At 38.7% G+C, this 22,575-nt stretch overlaps 1 protein-coding gene across 1 annotated transcript in view; it reads right to left on the bottom strand.

Annotated features, from left to right (window-relative positions):
- Positions 1-1,926: 1,926 nt before the first annotated feature.
- LOC132651015 (cytochrome P450 3A1-like) overlaps positions 1,927-22,575 on the bottom strand; it is a 32,212-nt gene continuing 11,563 nt past the window's right edge. Inside the window, exons 5-13 of the mRNA XM_060376336.1 lie at positions 19,404-19,517; positions 19,230-19,318; positions 18,729-18,875; positions 16,346-16,475; positions 15,430-15,499; positions 12,776-12,936; positions 11,272-11,498; positions 9,705-9,867; positions 1,927-6,873 (exon numbers count right to left, since the gene is read on the bottom strand). Coding sequence (XP_060232319.1) covers positions 6,772-6,873; positions 9,705-9,867; positions 11,272-11,498; positions 12,776-12,936; positions 15,430-15,499; positions 16,346-16,475; positions 18,729-18,875; positions 19,230-19,318; positions 19,404-19,517 — 1,203 coding nt within the window. The 3' untranslated portion in view covers positions 1,927-6,771. The remainder of the gene's footprint in view (positions 6,874-9,704; positions 9,868-11,271; positions 11,499-12,775; positions 12,937-15,429; positions 15,500-16,345; positions 16,476-18,728; positions 18,876-19,229; positions 19,319-19,403; positions 19,518-22,575) is intronic.

The raw sequence follows: 22,575 nt of genomic DNA, 5'->3' as shown, positions 1-22,575 counted from the left end.
CTAAGTAATTTCCAGAATTCCCTCAACCATGTGTTTTCTTTATTGACTGTATTTCTGTTTTCAGGTCTTGATGACTTTTTTTTTCCTTCAAGGGACTGTGGGGTTTCATTTGTTTGTTTTATGTTTTTTAAGAGATATATTTATTTCCTCCAACTTTTGTTCATGTTTTTCTGGATTTCTTTATGGAACTGATTAATTTTATCTTTGAGAATCTCTAACATCTTTACCTAGTTTATTTTAAGGTATTTTACTTGTGCTTGAGCTAAATTGGAATATTCAGAGCCTGCTGTCATGGGACAGCTGGGTTCTTCTGTAGACATATTGACTTGGTTGTTACTGATTCTGCTTTTTTTTTTTTTTACCATCACCTAGGCACCAGGTTTATCATGATTAGATATCTAGGAACTGATTCCTGGGTGTTAGTCTTTGTTGGGTGGGTGTCTTGTTTCCAAGCTTCTGTTTTCTTTCTGGATTTTTGTAGAGTATAGTGAATGGGTGTTACTTGTTTTATTTGCTTGCTCAGCTGCTGTGTTCACAGGGAATGCCTCCTCCTGTTGGAGCTGGAATAGTCGAATGAGTTGAAGGAAAGAAAATTGGAGGAGAAGTCCTTGTGACCGGTAGAAAATGGTATCAGAGAGGAAATGGACAAAACATTTCTTGCTAGAAAGTTGGAAAAGTTCTAGGGGATTGTATCTCAGGAGCAATAGGAGTGCTATGGGTCTGTATTAACCTGCTTTTTGCCCTGGGAGGAACATCCCTTGGGTTAGCAGGGAGTGCATGCTAAAATTGGTGCCTGAGACAAAGCAACGAGTGGAGACAGGAAGGATCTAATGGTAAGATCTGTGGAATCCATTGGAGAAAGGAGCATAGGAGACAGATGGCTGCCAAGAACTTCATCACAAATCACTGTACAGAGAGGCATCTTTGAGTAAGAATGAGAGTATTACTTTTCCTTGTACACATACACAAATATTTAGAAGATTGTTTGACAATAAGTACATTAAGATAATGGGAACCTCAAGTTATTTCTCATGTGATATGGTTTCCCACCTCCTAATATTTCTTGTGGGTCCATAGTACCAGATATGAAATATTCCTTGATAAATATCTTTCTACTGTATTTTATGTATATGGTAGGTGCATATATATATATATATATATATATATATATATATATATATCCAATATACACAGAGTAGGAACACTTCAGTCCTGAATACAATAGCATGCACAATTTTGTCATAGTGACTAGATTGTGAAATATACTCAAAGCAGAGGAAACACATATATGATAAAAATTAAAATTTGAAACTACCAAGGATTCATTATTGTAGCACAATAAAATCCTATTTTTAGAATAGATATTTAAAAAGAAGTATTATCTGTATATAAATTAGTTAATAAAACACATATCATAAGTCAGATCTGGAATCCAATAGTTAAAGCATACATTTGATAATGGAAAAGCAACAACAAAGCACTCATAATAGCAGCAAAGTGAGTGTGAAATTATCTTCTTGAGAAAAATTTATTATTGTTCATGATCACTAAAGAAAAAGTATACCAAAATTGAGATTTGATTGTTCTGACAATAAACTTGGTAAATGTTTAGTTCAAAATGTAAAACAAAATTATTTGATGAAATGATAGTTTTTAGAAATACACAAAGGTTAAATGTAATAGAAATATTTCATTACAAACGACAGTGTATGTGTTTTTAAATTCAAGATAAAAGTCACAAATGTTAGAAACAGAGTATTCTAAACTTATTTTTTGACTACCTAGAAATACTTCTCCTCCATTTCTGGTTGAAATGTAAACTTGTACAACCACCTTTGAAATCAGTCTGGTGCTTTCTCAGAGAATATCCATCTATACCACTCATAAGCATATATACACAATATGGTCAAGTATACAACAAGGACATTTGCTCATCCAAGTTTATAGCAACTTTATTTGTAAGAACCAGAATCTGGAAGAAACCCATATGTCCCTCAGATGAGGAATGGATACAATAATTGTGGTACATTGGAATACTACTCAACAATTAAAAACAAGGAAATCATGAAATTTGCAGGCAAATGGTGGGAACCAGAAAATATCATCCAAAGTGAGGTATCCCAGAAGTAGAAAGATACACATGGTATATACTCACTTATAAGTGGATATTGGACATATAATATAACATAAACATTATAAAATCTGCACATGTAAAGAAGCTATGCAAGAAGGAGTACCCTGGGTAAGATGATCAATCCTCATTGAAAGGCAAAAGGGATAGACCTTAGAAGATGGAGAAAACAGGGAATAGGAGCATACCACAGAGGGCCTCTGAAAGACTCTACACAGCAGTGCATTAAAGTACATGATGAGAATCATAGCGAAACTGGGCAGAGTGCAGGGAATCTTATGAAAGAAGGGGGAAGATGGAAGATCTAAAGGGGACAAGGTGAGCAGCAGAAACAAAATTTCTGGGCACAGGAGTCTTTTCTGAGACTGATACTCTAGCCAAGGACCATTCTTGGAGATAACCTAGAACTCCTGCACATATATAGCCCATGGCAGCTCAGTCTCCAAGTGGGTCCCAAGTAAGGAGAACAGGGGTCTTCTCTGACATGAACTCAGTGGCCTGCTTTTTGATCACCTCCCCATGAGGGGTGGTGTAGCCTTGCCAGACAACAGAGGAAGACAATGCAGCCAGTCCTGATAAGACCTGATGTGCTAGGGTCAGATAGAAAGGGAGGAGGACCTCATCTGTCATTGGGCTGAGGGAGTGAGTGGCAAGGGAGAAAAAGAAGAAGGGTGGTTGGGATTGGGGGGATGAAGGAGAGGGCTACAGATGGGATACAAAATTAATATATTGTAATTAATAAAATTAAAATTAAAAAAGAAAAATAAAATAAATTTTGTTTGAAAAAACAAAATAAGGCAGAGCTGGAATTCTATAGTGAAAGTGTACATTCTACAATAAAAAGCTGGAGTTTGAACATAGAATCAGATTTCAGCAAACCTTAGTACAATCAAATGTTCTATTACTTATTGCACTTACATGCCATTCCATGGTTATTTGGTTAGATCAGAGGGAATATCATCTATTCAGCACAGGTTAGAGGGGCCAAATTAATATGGAGGAAATGACAAGTTCATTGCATGCAATCAGACTTTTTACAGACTTATCAGAAACAGAATGTAAATGCTGCTCCCCTGAAGAATACAATTGTAGTTGCTGGGATGTTATGATATTTGCAAGTTATACAGAGTATAAAGGATTAATGTCTAAGATTAAATGTTCTTTAAAGCTTCTTTATGCTTTTCTGAGTTCTAGGGAATGCAGAGCTACACAGGTGTCCTTAATGCTCCAAAGTCTGAGGGAGGGTTTCAGGTCTCAGGGACTGAAATGGACACAGTGTCCAAGGAGCTCCTGACTATAAATGGAAAATACTATGGCACATGCTCCTCAAGGCATCAATAATAGACAAATTCCATGACTCCCCAGAGTTCCCAATTTTTTTATTTTGTTTATAATATATATTTTATTTATAATATGTATTTGTATTCCAACCCAGATTTTCTTTTATTCCCACTGTTAGTTCTGCTCTTTCCTGATCACTTTTACTTTTAATATTAACTGGAACACTTTTTATCTGTTATGATTTTTATTTCTTTCAAAAGCTGAAATGCATCACTAGAAATTTTGTTTTAGTTCCATTGCATCAAATTATTCTTTAATATCATTTCCTAAATTCAGGATTTGGACACAACGGCAGACAGTAATGAGTGCCAAAGGTGAAAAGGATTAAGATGTGGGTGATGTAATGACAGGTTTTGAACACTGATTTCTTTAAAAAATACAAAAAAAATGCTTTTATTTCAAACCCATGTATAGGGATGTGGGGGTGCTTAGGACTGACCACAGAAGCTGACTATGATTTGCTCTATAATCCAGCAGAGGAGTGGTTTTGGCAGATAGTTTCTGTGGTTGTGTAACATTAGTAATTCTGGAAACATTTCAGAAGGTATACAAATGCTAAGGCCCCAAGAGGCACGGTTGTTGGTTGTTGGCTATCAGGGGTGTTTCCAGGTTATTAGGAGTTGTGCTCATAAAAAATGCAAGAACTAAAAGCAATTGTTTTCAGGGATCTCTTCCATCTCCTTTCTCTCCTTTCTTGTTTTTTCTCTCCTATCTAGTTTTCTCCTATCTAGTTTTAAAATTGAAAGTTTAGAATTTAGGCTTTCAATACCAGTCAGTGTTCAGTGTATATTGCAGTCACAAAAAGACTAAGAGCCACAATAATATGACCTGTCTGAGGTCTTAGTTATGTTAGCCCACAGACAGATTAAGAGTACAGAAATAAGGTAAATTTATCAATTTCATCAACCCGGTACTTTCGTTCTCTGGGTTTTAGATTTATCAAATTGTCCTAGAAAGAGGCAGGACATTCATAGACACTTCTAAGAGTCAATAATTTGTGAAAATTATCTGGAGCTTTTGACCAAACGGGTTCCTGAAAATGACCTAGGAAGTTTTTGGTTTTGTATAGGGATTTCTTGGGAAATGGAAAGTTAAATGCAGCTTCAGGGGTTTGTTCAGTCTGTACTTCCTGTACTATTTTTTTGAGAAGCCCATTTTAATTTTAGAGACTGCTTTGACCTGGTTATCAGCATACACATTGTGGTAGTTAGATGGTAACAGTGTGAAGGAAGGGGTTTTAACATGGAGCCTGGGTTTTCAGCAAACCTTAAGGGAAATGGAAATTTCTAGGATCCAATTTTAAACTGTCTCTCTCTACCTTGTTATCCCCATCTTTCTCCAACCACTTTCATGATTGCTACATCAAAATGCAGAAGACCCTAGTGAGTTTTAACCCTATAGTGTTATTTAAATCTCAGACTGTAAATGTATTATTAATACTCACACACATCCTTTATCTGTGTACACTCATCCAAGTGTTTATTTATTCCAACAAAATCTTACAAAAATATCAGTACATGATTCCAAGGAGTGAATTGCCACGGAATACATTTGTTTCTGTGTCCTCCTTAGTTAGAGAGATCACAGCAGATTGCTGGAGTTAGGTTGAGGCCAAGCAGAGCCACACAGAGGCCAAGAGAAATGCCAGATTGAATGAGTCAGCTGAGAGAGGAGTTTGAGCCAGAACAGCTGAGCTGAACCAGCCAGTCCAGAAATCAGAAAGAACAAGAAAGGGTGAGCTCATTCAGCAGTGAGGCTCAGATACTGAAAACATTCTAGGCCTGGGTTAGATTGTATGGAGGCTATCAGCTTTCAAGACTAAGCCTAGATAGCAGAAGGGGGAATAAACTTCTCAGATGACAACAAAAACAGGAGAATAAAAGCTACTTTTACAGATGAAATTGCTGGATGAGAAAAGCAATATTCAGTCTCACCCAGATGTGAACTATAATGACCAGCCTGAAATTTATGACCACTGGTGCAATTGTGGCACAAATGTTATGGAAGTAAACAACCACTTTTAAAATTGGACTTCATGCCCACTCCATAAGATTGAATCCATGGCTGATATTGTCAATGAAGCCACAAAACAGAGAGCAGATAAATCATAAGCCCTAAAAGAAAACATACTACTATTAACCTACTACATTAATGTAAGAATAAAAAGATTCCTAACGACACACAGCTATATCTGTAAAAATAGTGGATCACTCAGTCCTTATCAGAGAAGCTTCATCCTGCAGTATAGAGTAATTAACAAGGAAACTTATGACCTGTCAAAGTGAATGTTAGATACTTTGGAATTCTCAGCTCTCACTTAGGATGTTTATGTCATACCTCTCCCCTCAAGACCCAGAGATCTGTATGGAATAGAAGGCAGAAAGTTTGGAAGAACCAGAGGTAGTAGATGGCTTCAAGGAAACAAAATTTTCAAGCTACAACACGGCATATGCACATAAAAACTCCAAGAGACTATGACAAAATTCAAAAGATCTGCACAAGATCAAACGAAGCAAAATCCTAGTGAGAAGGTTCTCAAAGTCCTACCCCTTGCCAAGGAGATATTGTCAACTGAAAGCTCCTGAGAGAGGATAAGTCCATTTTCTTTGATGGGGTGGCATGCGGTATATCAACTACTCTCCAGAGCAGGCCTCACACACAGGGGTAGTTATCTAACATGAACTGGACTCCTTAGTTTTGGTTTTGTTTTGCTTTGTTTCATTGTGAAACATTTGGAGAGAATGTAAAGGTAGTTGGGAGCAGAGGTGAGAAGAATATAGGAGGAGATGGAGGAAAAGAACTAATATGATCAAAATACATTGAATGATGCTCTCAATAAATATAAGACACTTTTAGAACCAGGTTTTTTGAAAGAGGTGTGTATTTATATTTTCAGTGTAACTTTTATTGCAGAATATTGCAATTAAAACATCTTACACACATTTTACAATTTGAGTTGTCACTATAGTTCATGTTTTCATCAAAAAATATTGATAAAATACAGTTATCTGGTTAATCTCAAAATAGCTCAAAAGAAATAGATGGAGTCAATCATATGTGGATGGAGAAGGTCCCATGAGAACCAGACAAGATGAATTTCCTGTTCTGTCACTGACTTAGTCTTCTTTAAATGATATGGACCTCTGTATAGACAGAGAAACCTTAGTGGGTGTACTGAATCAGGGCCAGTTGATTAATCCCTATCTCCATCTTGGTTTTATTCATGATGAAAATTAAAGAGTTCAATGTTCTTAGACACCACCTTTCTGAAAAGCACAGCAGAACTCCTTGAGAGAAAGTCATGCTCCAGTTATGATTGCATTCCTTGACACAACCTTTAGAAAAATGTTTTTTTCTGGTTGAAGTTGAAGAAGTGCTTGTCTGCTTAATTTCAGAGGTATCTGCAACAGTGGAAGAAAAATATTGAGAGGCAATGAATGAGCCGAAACAACTCCAGAAGAAAAGTAAAACAAACATTCAGTATAAGAATGCCTCTGAGAAAAAGGTATCGGACAGGTCTGATGCTCTTTGGGTGGATGACACCTAAATGAACATCGGTACAAAGTCCCAATGTATTTCTAATATCAGAGATCAGACCTCTACTCTTGCCTGATGCATCTAAAACAAAAAGGGGGAACTGTAGAGAGCTGCGTAATGCCGCGCCTTAAAGATGGAGCTGGTTTCTGCCTTCCACCTTCCCGATGGTGAGTGCTCTCTGTCACAAAGAATTCCATATTTGGCTAAGGCTGAGGATCTGGCTTGCTTCCGTGTATGTGGACCTATCTGCATTGCCCACGTGGCACGCTGGGGTTGGCTACCCAGAGGCTATTTAAGGTGTGCGCTGGCTTTCCCCAGGGTCAGAAGATTGTTCAAGGTTCCTGAATAAACTGCATTGAGAAGAAAAAAAAAAGAATGCTTTGCAGAAACTTAATACTTACATTTATCATCATATTTTTACTTCCTCTTCCCCAAACTGTGTCAATTGGATGGTGAGAGGATGCAACCAAACATGCATTGGGTAAATTGATTGATAATCTACTTAATTCAGGCCCTGAGACAAGTCATGTTGGTTTGTATTATTTTTGTTCTCTGCTCATTTAGAGTAAAACAGGTAAGCTTACTATTTTTCATCCTAATTTTTAGTTAATATGTCATACTATTGTTTTAAGTATTGAAAAGCTATTTTTGGTTTGTTGAAACTTACATTTTAATCCTGAGAGGATGCACTTCAAATCAATGAATTATCCTCAGGTCCTAGATCATGTGTCAGTACTACAGTTGAGCCACTAAAAGCATATATTCAGGGGAAACTCACTTTATTGTCTTTGCTAACATCTGTTTTTTTTTTTTTTTGTTTCAAAATACAGAATGAATGTATGGTGGAGAAAGTCTCAGTTGCAGGAAATGTAAGGTAAACAAAGTTGTCATGGAGATAGAGAAATGTCAAGTTTAAGATTACTGGTGCTTGCCAGAGAATCTTCCCCTTGCCAATTGTGCCATAGGCTCTCAAAGCTAGACCCTTGATTTATCTAAATTCTGGCATATGATTTAAATGCTTTATTGACAAAGTAATAAAATTAGTGAAGTTGTATGTAGATAAAGCTATATAACTTCCTTAAGCCACAAATCAAAGAATAAATACTTCCATCCCTTCATTTGCCCAGAAGTAAAACTAACTGTGAAAGAGAGCCACACCAGATAAACAAGTCCTGTAAATTTTAGCCATCCATTCACATGAAACAAAGAGCAAGTTGCTCAGGAAAATATAAATACTTTATCTAAATGTCTTATCTTATACTAGTAAAACTTTAAATACTATACATGAGTCTTCCATGGAAACATACAAAAGATACCTTTTAATTTAAATTATTGCTTTTATGAAAAATGTTATAACTGTAAACCATGCTTTAAAACATTAACAAAAGGGTTCAATGTGCAAACTCTCTTCAAAGAACAACTTGGAGTTTGTGGAAGGAATAATATGAGGTGATATATAAATGAGAGGGGAGATCCTTCAATAGAGAGAAAATAAAATTAACTAAAATGGACTTTTTAATGACAAAATAATACCATAGGTGATGATAACAGCGTGTAGAATACAAAGGTAGAGCATAAATTAAATGAGGTTTGGAAATGGAACAGAAGATTAATTTGGGAAGTGACTAAGAATTTGAAGTATGAGAGAAGAATAAAGAGAAAAAATAAATTATTTCTGGAAATACCTGTCTTCTGGAGCAGAGCTCCTAGGAAATGATGCAAAATCATCTAGTTAGGATGGAATCATCATAACCAGCAACTTTTTATAGGTTAATATTTTGTGTGTATGAGTGTTTACCTGCACATTTGCATGTATAACTAACACACATGTGCACTTTCAAATGATGCCAGAGTAGGGCATCAGAACCCTAGGAACTGGGGTGACAATTAGTTTTTAGCTACCACATGGGTGCTGGAAACTGACCTCAGGTTCTTTGCAAGAATAGCAAATGCTCTTTACCACTGAGCCATCTCATTAGCCCCAGAAATTGTATTTTGACATATTGATTCTCAACTTGGCATAACATGGGAAATCAGAGATGAGCTTTTAAAGCCACACTCTGGGTGAAATGTTGTATGACCAGGCATCATGAGTTTCTGTTTTAATTTTTTAGACTGCGTGTCACATGGCCCATGCTGGCTTCATATTAACTAAGTGGTCTAGGATTCTTTGAATTTCTGATCCTCTAGCCTCTAGTTCAGAGATTAGAGGTAAACAATACCACTTCTAGTTCTTGTAGTTCTGCCAACTGAGGAACATCTATAGAATCCATATATGAGTTTTAAATATCCTCATTGATTCTTATGATCAGTCAGTGGTTGAGAGGACTGTGAGAATAGGACTTCTGTGAGATCTAGAAAAAGAGTTAACCACTCAACAAACACTGAAAATGTGACCATTGCAACTCCTGGTGACACATAACATACCCGATTTCAAATGGACATGATTAGAAGTTCAATAAAATGCATATAATTTGGTTACATTTGTCTGCACTGAGTCTTCATAATGCTACAGCTGCATTATATACAGGTATAGAATAAAAGGCCTCTTAACTAATTCTTGAAGAGAAATAGCTCATTTGGCCAGAAAAAAATTTTAAACCCCAAACAAAAATATTCATTTTTATACATAAAACCTCAGTTCGAAAAATGTCTCCTGTAAAACTTCATTTATACAGATAATTTTCTCTCTCACCTGTGTTTCCTTACAAGGCTGGAAGGAAAAGTTCTGAAGGACTTTAGTGAGAGCAAGTTTCATATTCATGAGTGCAAACCTTATGCCAATGCAGTTTCTGGGTCCATATCCAAAGGGCAGGTATAGATAAGAATCAATGCTGCCCTTGTTCTCCTTGCTAAACCTGGAGACACAGCAGTAGGTGACAAGTTAATGAAGAATAAAATCATAAGGACTACCTATGTGAAATTGCCTTTCAACATCTATCCAGCAGCATACAGATAGTTTGGGTTAGATTCGTTGAAGTTCTTCTTATAGGTATTTGGCCTAGAGGATTGTACACTAAAGGTCTTTTCCATTCCCCTTGCCTTGTCAGGGTCCCCATATGATTGAGATGAGACAAATGCTATTTGAAATAAATGAATCATTATGTTTCACTAGTGTAATCATGGTGATATGGCTAGATGTAAGAACCATTTTCTGATTATAGTGGCAATCCATTTTCAAGAGGAAATTAATGTCTGGTATTGTAAATCTGGCTAGTGGGGTCACACGTACTATAGGAGAGCTTACTACTATTGCTTTGCTAAGCATATATGGTATCAGACTGCCTTCTAAATATTTATGTTTAGACAAAAAAATAGGGTTTATCTCAGCCTTGGTCAGTTTGCAGTGGGAGTCAGTTAACCTAGAATTTCATGACTGGTCAAAGTGCTGAGAATAAGTGATGGTAGGGTGCTCAACCTCCTCCAAGCCTCAGGAAACATCACAGAAATGGGGCAGCAAGAACTTGAGAGCCATGATATGAAATGGATGTTGTGAAATACTATCTTCTGAACATGGCATGGCATTGCACGCATGAACAAACATGTAACTACACAAGACTCTCAACACTCCACATGAGAAAGGGGGTTCATGAGACTCCACCTCCCTAAGAAGCTACTGCCAATTAATAGATGCTAGAGGAGGAAGAAGCGTATCTTCAATAGTGTAGCCACTGGTGAGTAGCCCATTCTCCAGTAAACAACGGCTATACTTATATTTATTCAAGAAACCCTAATTAAACTTATAGTCACAAAAAAAACTAAAAGACATAAAAGCAGGAGAATTGTTGAGGACAAACAGGGATTCAACATGAGTCGGAGAGAGAAGTGGCAAGATAATGTGATGTGAAAATGAGCAAAATACATTATACATTCACACAATTCTCAAAAAATATGAAAGAGAGAGAAAATTTAAAAAGGGAAATACTCCTCTAAAGAATAAAAATTCATTCAATATAATGGCATGTTCCAAGTCTGAAAAGCACATAACATTTAGACTGAAAATAAAGTGGGTTCCTGCCTCACACTTAAGTTGCTCATTTACTACTTAAAGAATGAAGAAAAAACATTCTGTATTTAAGTTGTCATATTGTCTTCCCAACTCATGCCCCCTCTCCTCTCTTTCTTCCCTTTCTCTGCCACTCTCGTAACAGAATGAAGATGGATACAAAAATCATAATTAGACCATCTTTCTACAAGAGACACCATAGCATGAACAGACCAACATAATTCAGGTTTGGTTTTCGCTCTTGGGATTTTGGTACCTTTCAGGGTAGAATTTCTCAGGCTCTGGCCAGTGCTGTGGGTCATGTTGAAGAGCATAAGATGGTATCATCACTATCGACCCTTTGGGAATAAACACACCATCGATTTCAACATCTTTTTTACAGACCCTCTCAAGTCTATTAGCAATTGGGTATAATCTGAGGGTTTCATTCAACACCATGTCCAGGTACTCCATCTCCATCACACTATCATAGCTGGGAGATGCCTGAGAAGAAAGAAAAAGATTTGTGCTAAGATTTTCGAAAACTTTCAACTCCATCTGCTTTGTACTGGTGAGTTCTCTGTAGTGAAGCACAGCATCTTGGAGCATCTTCATTAGCACGACACATTTTAAATGGTTTTAAAACTTGTTTTGTTTGTTTGTATGTTTTAATCATTTTTATTAATTACAGTTTATTCACTTTGTATTCCCCTTGTACCTCCCTCCTTCCTCCCTTCCCAATCCCACCCTCCCTCTTCCCTGCCCATGTCCCTCTCCCAGTCTTCTGAAAAGGGAGGTCCTCCTTCCCTTCCCTTTGATCCTAGTCTATCAGGTCTCATCAGGCCTGTAAGTCCATGGCCTGCTAAGGCTGTTCCCCCCTCAGGGAAGAGGTCATCAAAGAGCAGGCCAATCAGTTCATGTCAGAGACAGTCCATGTCCCCATTACTATGGAGACCACTTGGATACTGAACTGCCATAAGCCACCTCTGTGCAGGCGTTCCAGGCCATATCCATGAGTGGTCCTTGGCTGGAGTATCAGTTTCAGAAAAGACCTCTGTGCCCAGACTTTTAGGATCTGTCACTGTCCTTGTGGAGCTCCTGTCCTCCCCCACTTCTATCATAAGATTCCCTGCACTCTGCCCAAACATTGGCTATGAGTCTCAACATCTGTCTCAATACCTTGCAAGATAGAGCCTTTCAGAGGTGTGTGTACATGTTTTGCTACATATGTGTTGTACCTCATGTGGGATAATTGCCCACAGAAGCAAAACAGGGCATCAGATGCCCCATGAATAAGCTTCAACAGAGTTGACAGCTGCCATGTGGGCACTGGGACTCAAATATGGATAGAACCTCTGTAAGAGCAGCCAGTGCTCTTAACCATTGTGCCACCTCCCCAGCCCCTTACACAGCAGTTTGTATAACTATCACGTGAGGCTGGGAGGATGTCTCAAGTAGTGAAATGTCGGCTACACAAGCCTGGGGACCTGGGTTCAGACACACATCATTCATAAAGACAGATGCAGTGGCAGATATCTACAGTATTAGCAGTTGGGGGACAGAGGATCATTGGTGTTCATTGTCCAGATACCCCAGCCAATCAACAAACTGCAGGTTTAGTGAGCGAGCCTGTCTCAAAAATATATGTTGGAGAATAATTTAGACAAATACACACACACACACACACACACACACACACACACACAGAATTGAATGTGATGAGAAGCTGTTTTTGATGATCTTTCCTCTTTCCCTTCCTACTCCAAGCACCAACCAGTCACCTTGTTGGGCAGAACGCTGTCGATCTCCTCCTGCAGTTTCTTCTGTATATCAGGGTGAGTGGCCAGTGAATGCAAGATGAAGGAAAGTGTAGTGCTGGTGGTATCATAGCCAGCAAAAATAAAGATAATTGACTGTGCCATGATCTCCATGTCAGACAGGGCTAGAGGTAAAAAAAAAAAGATATCTCATGTAAGTCATGTCAATATGGACTATCACAGATGGAATGAGGAAAACCTAATGAGGCTTTGGTTTTCTTAGAGAGAAATATGGAGAAGCTGTTTGGTCACCCTGAACCTGTTATCATTATGACATCCGAGTGACACATCCAGAGATGAGGGAGATCACTTCAGCCAGGTTGTCCCAAGGTGTGTGCTATGTTACTCATGGTCACCATTGGGCAACTTCGAGATATGGGATTTCTGAGACTCATAACCAAACTTTGGGCAGAGAGCAGGGAATCGTATGAAAGAAGGGGGAGATGGTAAGACCTGGAGAGGACAGGATTTCAACCAGGAGAACCATAGAACCAAAATATCAGGGCACACGGGTCATTTCTGAGACTTATAATCCAATCAAGAACCATTCATGGATATAACCTAGAACCCCTGGTCAGATGTAGCCTATGGCAGCTCAGTATCCAAGTGGGTACTCTAGTAAGGGGAACAGGGACATTCTCCAACATGAACTCAGTGATAGACTCTTTGAACACTCCCTCCTGAGGTGGGAGCCTCCTTGTCAGGCCACAGAGGAGGACAATGTAGCCAGTCCTGATGAGACCTTATAGACTAGGGTCAGATGGAAGGAGAGGAGGTCCTCCCCTATCAGTAGAATTGGAGAGGGGCATGGGAGGAGATGAGGGGGGAAAGGTAGAATTGTGAGGGAATGAGGGAGGAGTTACAACTGGGATACATAGTGAATAAACTATAATTAATATAAAAAATAAAAATTTAATTTAAAAAAGGGATTTCTTATTTTTACGATTTAATTTTATTTCATTTGTGTGTATCTTTGTGTGTGTTTATGTAGAAAGATGGATGCCACATAGGTGTCAGGGGTATGCCCATGGAAGTGCGAAAAGGCCATCTGATCCCTTAGAGAAGGAGTTATAGAAGGTTGTGCGCTGTCAGAGGTAGGAACAGAAAACTGATCTCCAGTCCTCTTCTTGATCTTAAGATTTTTTTTTTACTAATATTTATGTGTGTGCACACACATGTGTACAAGTGTCCATGTAGGCCAGAAGATGGCATTGGAGACCATAGAGTTAGATTTACAGGTAGTTGTAAACCTACTGACATGAATTCTCTGATTCTGTTGTTGGTAAATTCTTTTTCCCAAATAGTATAAGCCCTTGCTTCTATATTGAAATGGGACTATAAGCCTGTTCTTTTTTTAAATGAATATCTATTTTAGAAATCAAAATGAACCAGAAGGGTTGAGGATATATAGCTCAGTAGATGGACTGCTGTGGAGTCATTCCCCAGAACATGGTTAAAGGTCATGCATTCTCAGGCATATTATGAACTTGAGGTCAACCTCTCCTTCAAACAGGGCCATGTAAAACTCTGTTTCTAAAAAAAGATGAAGTACAAAAGAAGTTAACATTAGCTGATCACATGAAAGGGTTTCAAGTGGACAAACTGGAAAGAATTTATACAAAAAAAGAAACAGTGACTTTGAAAAGTATATATATATATATATATATATATATATATATATATATGTATGTATATATATGTATATATATAAAAGTATATATATATGTATATATATATATATATATAACAAGTGTCATTTTGCCACCATGAAAGTAATGATAGTTTTAAATTTGAAAAGAAACATAGATGGAAAATTACAGAGATCGCTCAGTAGGTAAGAGCACTTGTTACACAAGCTTGAGAACATGAGTTTGAATATTCTGTCCCCATGTGAAAACCCAGGTGTGGCAGTACACCACTGTCACCCCAATGCTGTGTATCATTGGGACCTGCTGGCTGCCAGCTTAGATCTAGGTTTAATAAGAGGAAATAAAGCAAAGAGAGATTAGGAGAGATGTTTGGTGCCTTCTCTGTTTTCTGCATACACTACTTGGGTTTTGCACATGTGCACCTACTCGTGAACACACATACATACACCACACAAAAAAGATAAAAAAATATATAGGTAGTTTTTAAGTGTGTCAAAGAATGGAGAGAAGCAGCGTGTTTGTACAAAGAGGCTTTCCTTGGAAGCTACTTATTCATCAGGCAAAGGAAAAGTCAATATCTACCATAGATTAAGGTATAGAACACATTCATACTAGGGGTTCCCAGAATGCATCAGCACTGTTTGGGTACATGCCTCCTGTCTGGATGTTTAGACTCAGATGTCTAGGCAGAGTTTCAAGTCAGTGTGTGGGAAAAGACAGAAACAACACCTATAGTCTCCTGGATAACACAAAGGCATCTGAGGTCTTCCATTGTGACTACCCTTCACGTTTGGAACAGTTATGCTGGTGCGCTTTCAAAAAATTTCATGAAGATGGTAGCCATGTCTGCCTTTCAGCAACTTGACAGAAATATTCCTCTATCTACAGAAGCCTCCTTGCATATTTTCTGAGCAGCATGCCCACTTCCTGAGAGCTTCCCTGTGCATAGACCAGGTAGTCCTTGGTTACCTTTGTGAGACTCTGTGTCTTTGGAATTCTTGTGAGCATTCATTATCAGCTGGAGAAAATCCACTTGGTTCTGGAAGCAGAAAGAGTATTTACAAATGTAGAAGGTCAACTGATGAGGTAAGAGATGGATCAGGAGTGCAGAAGCTTTATTCTCTCCTTTCTGAGTATGTGACTCCCTTACACTCACAAGCATAGTTAGTGTCACTTGAGTCATCAAAGACCAAACTCACAAGTGACTAAACCAGGAAGCAATCCAGCCACCGTATCAACTACTTTTACAATAAATTACAAATAGATGCAGTTTTAAACAGTGGATTTTATTCTTTGCAAATGCTTTTGAATGACAGGAAAATAATCATTTTTATTTGTTATTAGAGAACTTCACACATGTGCACCATTCTTTTTTTCCATCCAATTCCTTCTATATCCTATGTAACATTTCTCCCTTCCTTAATAACCCACTGAGTTCAACTAGTGCTGCCCATATGTGCAGGGCTGTGGACATCCACTGCTACATGGGAATCCTTCCAGTGCCCACAGCCTCCATCCACAGCTATTAACTGCCAATAGTCACTCAGCAAGGGGCAGAACTAGGAGAGCTCCTCTCTGATATATGTTAGAGTTTTATGGTCTTGATCTTGTGCAGGTCTTGCACTGTGACTATTTTTTTAATTTTTCAATTCTTATGCCTGGCACTCTAGTTCTCATTCAAATTGCTATTCCTGGCTTATTCTCAATCAAAAATTTAAAACTCGAACTGCTCCTGCCCTAGAAAATATAAATATTCTCTGTCTTTGTCTACTCGAGCCTCCTCTATCTACCTTTACTGACAGATGAAGGGAAATACACAACTCACATGTTCACAGCCCAACATGTTTTCAAACCGTGGACCTCTCATGAGACCACCACTTTTTACCTTCTTGTTTGAATCCAGGCGGGTTTCCTTCATTTTGTACAAAAAATTTTTGAAAAATGCTAAGGAATCCTTTGAGAACATGGAGATATTTAACATCTCATATATTGGGGTGAGGAATGGAAAGAGTACGGGAAAGAAAAAAAAATAAGTTTTAATGGACATGCAAGGTTCATCTAGAGAAATCAAAACACAATCCAAATAAGTCAGTGTCTCAGCCAGAAGCTGTTATCCCCCTAATCTTGCTCTCATACTGTGACTGTGCTCACTTTGTGTCACTTTCACACTGCTTCTTCTGCACTTTGCAGCAGCCAGAACTGCAACTCTGACTCTTGTATTGAACTCTGTTCCTGTAGTCCTTGTATACCCAGAGAGAAAAGATGGGGGCTTTTGAGATGGTTCAACAGATAAAGGATCTTGCAGACAAGTGTGAAAATCTCAGCTTGATCCCTAGATCCTACACTGTGGAAGGACACAACCACAAGCAAGGTGAACATGTATAGACACACACAAACACACACACACAAGGACAGCTGATGATACACAGAGAAATCCTATCTCAAGAAAAAAAAGACAAGCTCAAAAACAGGTGACCACAACACAGAAAGAAAGAAAATCACGTAATGTTTCTCATTTCCCAGTTCTATACTATAATGAATAAACGTAAATATGTGAACAGGTGTAAGTGTGGATATCATATAATACTTAAAAGGAGACCAAGAGGATGATAGTAAGTGGAGAGGAAGGATAGAATGTAGGCAAAAGGACACATGAGCTGTATATGGAAATGTAATTAACAAGGAAAAGCATTAAAGCCCTAAATCAAGCAACATGTTAAATGGACCCAGAATATACATACATACACACACACACATATATATATATGTATATAAAGATACATATACATAAACACACACACAAAACACACACAAACACACACACATATACATATATATAGCCACTGTACATTGGCTGGAGACATGCCCCAGCAGTTAGCCTACTTTTGAAGAGAACCCAGGCTTCATTCCCAGCCTCCACATGGCTACTTTCTAAGGAGAAGGAGGTGGGTGAATGAGAAGAAGGATTATGTGAAAAGACAGAGACAGCAAGGAGAGATGGGGGCTATAATAAAAATGTAAATTGAATACATAAATAAAACTTTAAAAATAAAATATTTCCACACAAAAATTTTAAAAATAGGGTTACCTTTTATCTAAGCAATGATGATTCTTAATATATACCATGAAACATAAAAAAATAACTATATCCTTCTATGCATATGTTAATAGCAATAAAATTCATGGCAAACATGTGAAACTAACTTCATGTCTATCAATAGGTACGGAGCATTTTTTTTTTTTGCTCATGGACACAGGAGGTAATGATGTTTGTTTCATTTACTATTGTGCTATATAAAACATGCCTGCCACAGAGACCACAATCTATGATCCCATTGATGTGAAGTGCAAAGGATATGTAAATATACAGAAAGTGAACAGGTGTTGCTTAGGTCGATGTGGCTTAGGTCAAGGTGAAGAATGATGGTCAAAAGAGCCAACACAGCTAGAACAATGTACTATACAGTCCTCATTGGCAAGGAGCCGTGTGGTCCTTCAGTCAATGCAGATTTCCAAGTGATCAAAGTACAGAGAATCAGTGACTGCTGAGTGCTCATCCCTAAATGGAATAACTGTATCAACACCCCACCCTTCAAAGCTCAAGGAACATCCTGAAAGAAGGTGTGGAAAGAAAGAGCCAGCAATGGGGCATCTGCAGTGCCATATCCCAGGCATGGCATGGTCCACTCATGGACTGAACACCTGCATAAGATGAGGCCAATACTACTGTCCCATCCTAGCAGGCAGTGACTGGGTGCACTGGGTTACCAAAACACAGAAAGGGACATGAAATAAGGAGGAAAGCATGTTGGTGTGTCTGAGGAAAGTGGGAGGGAAGAGTTATGGGTGGGTCTAATCAGGATATGTTGTATTCCTATATGACACAGTCAAATAATAAATAAAATGATTCTAAAACAAAGCCAGGAATTCTGGTGCACACTTTAGTCCTCAGGAGGTAGAAGCAGGAGGATCACTATGAGTTCAAAGCCAGTCTGGTCTACACAGCAATTTCCAGGCCAGCTAGAGATACACAGTAAGACCCTGTCTCAAGATAAAATAAAGTTATAAAACAAACATAATGGGCTACATGTCTTTGAATGCACTAAAAACGTTGAACTGTGCCTTTAAGAAAACTAATTACATGGCAACTAAATTACATTCCAGTAGAGAAGCTAGTTTTTGGGGAAGTGTGAAAGAGAAAGGCAGAAGTGACAAATGCAGCCACAGACAAGACTAATGGAGCAAAAGACAGAACTTTCTACATACCTACTGACAAGAACAATGGATCAAAAAAATCAAATCTTAAGAGATTCTTGGCTTTCTCCACAAAAGGATCATTTGGGTTGTTGAGGGAATCAACGTTCACTCCAAATGATGTGCTGGTGACCACATCCATGTTGTAGGCCCCAAACACTCTGAGGAGGCAGAGACATGGGAATTTAAGACAAGCAGCATGAAGCCTGAAATGGTTCATAGTTTTGGGACAAGAGAAACAAAGCCACCTCAGTATTGACCAAGTGCCTTTCCATCCTGCCCACGATCTACCCTTGTGGATTTCAGACCATCATGATTATTCTTTTCAAACTGTGTATTTATCTAATATATATATTAGATACATATAATATACACATACATGTAATCTATGTATAGTATCTAAAGGTAGAGTATATGCAGCTAGGCCATGTGAGATACACAAGGAAAAAGACTCTCTGATGAAGTTATCCTCCCAGATAACCTCCCAGAACCACCTTGGATGCACCACCACTTACTCTTTAATAGGGACAGGCTTGCCTTTCTCTGCCTCTCCTCTCAAGTATTTTACCAAAATATCTCCATACTGTTCAATAATGGGGAACATCTGAGCACAAAGCACAAAAGCATCCATAGTTAGGTTTGGAGAGTCAGGTCACACAAAGATTTCAATCATAAGTCCTTTCAGTCACCTCTTTGAGTTTTCCACTGGTGAAGGTGGGAGACAGCAAGGCTCGGATTCTCTTCCACTCGTCATCCTCAGAGAAGAAGACAGGTTTTTTCATAATCCCCACTGGGCCAAAATTCTACAGTCAAAAAAAAATGGTTTTGTGTAAGTATGGAACTCACCATGGTTGCAAAAGTACTGAGCAGATAGCACCATATTACAATTTGTTACACTGTTTACTGTTATACTGTTTACTATGGACTGAACTGAATGTTGGATGCAAAAGAAAAAAAAGTTTAAAATTTCAGCACTTCCTCACAGCCTATAAGAAATCCAGAGCTCACCAGGTAACCTGTTGTGGTTTTAAGCCTTTATATCCCAGGATTCTTTTAAATGCAAATCTCTCTATAAATTTAAATTAGGTCCAATGTTAGGGAAAAGATAGGAACAATAAGGAGCAGGTGCCCCAGAGTTGTGAAGATGGCAAATGGCTTGGACACAGAAAGAAAGTGAACTTTGCATCACAGAGGTTCTCCAGTTCTGTCTTTATAACATAAACAGTGTGTGTGTGTGTGTGTGTGTGTGTGTGTGTTTGTGTATGTACACATGTAAGTGCTGGTGCACCTGCCCATGTGTGGTCATGTGAAGACCAGAGGTCTGTGATCTTCCTCTATAATTCTCTACAGCACTTTTCTCAGGCAGGGTCTGTCACTGAATCTTGAAGGTTCTAGTTTGGTTGGAATAAGCTGGCAAGCAAGCCCTTAGGATCTACCTGTTCCTATGCACAGCTCTGGAGTCACACATGCATGCTGCTCTGCCTTCTTTTATGTGTATACTGGGGATCCAAACTCAGGCCCTGTTCCCATTGATGGTGCCAGTAACACTTAAAAGATTTGATGTATGAGTTTTTAACAATTTGTTTTACTATTTTATGCATGCATGTATGTATGTGTGTGTGAGTGTGTGTGTGTGAGTGCATGTACATGTGTGTAGTGTACTCAAAGGACAGAGGAAGGATTTGGATCTGGTAAAGCTGGCAATACAGTTGGTTGTGAGCTGCTGGATATGTAGACAACCAAGCTCCCATCCTCATTCAGAGCTTTCAACAACTAAAACATCACTCTAGCTTCTGGATGGTTTGATTGATGGATCATTTGTTTTTGTTTAGAAATAATGCTATAGAAATCCTTTTTCCTTAATTCTTTATACAGTGATAAAGAGACAAAAAGAAATTTTTCCCTAATAGGACCTTTCTTCTATCTTTCATATTTATAGATATTTTTTTAATTTTTTATTTAACTTTTATTAATTACACTTTATTCATTTTGTACCCCCATGTGCCCCTCCCTCCTCCCTTCCTAGCCCCCCTCCCCCCCTTTCTGCATGCATGCCCCTCCCCAAGTCCACTGATAGGGGAGGTCCTCCTCTCCTTCTTTCTGATCTTAGTCTATCAGTTCTCATCAGAAGTGGCTGCATTGTCAGGGTTCTAGGTTATCTCCATGAATAGTCCTTGGTTGGAGTATGAGTCTCTGGGAAGTTCCCTGTGTTCAAATTTTCTTGTTCTGTTGCTCTCCTTGTGGAGTTCCTGGTATCTCCAGCTCTTACTATTTCCCACTTCTTACATAAAATTCCATTCACATTGCCCGACGGTTGGCCATAAGGCTCAGCATCTGCTTTGACAGTCTGCAAGGCAGAGGCTTTCAGAGGCCCTCTGTGGCAGGTTATATTTTATGCTAATGTGGAGTCCTCAACACACCCTTAAACTACAGTACTCAGCACTAAAGGAAGAAAGGAAAACAGCTTGACATGATGAAGGGCAGCTGCAAACAAGGCCTTCAGCAAACTTCACCAAATGACCAAAGACTAAATTAGGTCCAATAAGCTATCTCAAAAGGTAAAGGTGATTGCTGCCAAGCCTAACAACCTGAATTCGATACCCAGGACCCACAGTGTGGAAGGAGAGAACCAACAGGCTTCCCCAGATAAAACAGTTAGATAGCCATGGTTTCAGAGAGAGGCCATGCATGGGAAGAGCCTAGATACCCTCTTCAGAGGAAGCCCATTGGGGCTTCAGTTTCCAAGTGGGTTCTTTGGAAAGGAGTACAGGGGCTTACTCTGATGTGAACTCAGTGGCCTGCTCCTTGATCACCTATCCATGGAGGAAGATGATGCAGTGAGCCTTGGTGTGACCTGCTAGACTAGGGTCAGAGAGAAAGAAAGGAGGTCCTCCCCTATCAGCGGACTAGGGAAAGAGCATAGGGGGAGAAGAAAAGGGGTGCAGGGACTGGGAGGAGATGAGGGATGGGGCTACAGCAGAGATACAAAGTGAATAAATTGTAATGAATAAATATATAAATAAAATTATATTAAAAAAGAGAAGTGGGGACATTGAAGTAAATAGTATCCTGCATAGAAAAGTTAACATAAATAAAACCATAGATTTGAGATCAAATCTCAAGAGCAAATCTATGTGCATGTGATAGGTAAACAGTCATGAGACTTGACACCTAAGAGCACAATCCATGAGAAGGAAAATGGATAAAAAAAGGCAAAGAGAAGACAGGCTGTACACAACAGCTAATGGGCTAGCTAGAGGGAGCTGTGTGGTCAAGGAGGTTCTCTGTATTTTGAATGTTTGACACCACAAAAATCAATACCATACAGACATAAAAAAGAACTTGTAAATGGGAAATGTAAATTACTCTAGATGACAAGTGTCCACCTACAACTAGATTACAATGCCATAGTATATTTAAACTTACTCAACACATTCCTATTAGCAATATTAATAACTAGACCCTGCTTGTACATTATTATGGAAGCCACTTGAATCTATATTTATTTCATTTTTAAGTAAGTAAAATATAAAGGTTTAAATTATGAAATGGGGAGGTTGTGGAGATGACTCAACAGTTAAGGGTGCTTCCTGTTCTTCTGGAGGATACAGATTTGGTTCCCAGCACCCCTGTCAGGCAACTCACAACTGTCTGCAACACCAGCTCCAGGGTATGTCATACCTTCTGCTGGCCTCCACAGGAACCTACACACATGGCATTCGCTCACATATCCATACCTATGTAACTTTAGGCATGAGGTTGTTGTGTAATTCAAATGCTGATTTCTGTACTCCCCCATATCTGGTTGCCATCCTTGTTCTGAGAATCTCCTGTCTCAGTGCTATATAAACACTGCTCCCA

This window comes from Meriones unguiculatus, assembly GCF_030254825.1.
Source record: "Meriones unguiculatus strain TT.TT164.6M chromosome 13 unlocalized genomic scaffold, Bangor_MerUng_6.1 Chr13_unordered_Scaffold_37, whole genome shotgun sequence".
NCBI lineage: Eukaryota > Metazoa > Chordata > Mammalia > Rodentia > Muridae > Meriones > Meriones unguiculatus.
Note: the sequence above shows the minus strand (reverse complement) of the source record. Positions and strands in the feature narration are given on the sequence as shown.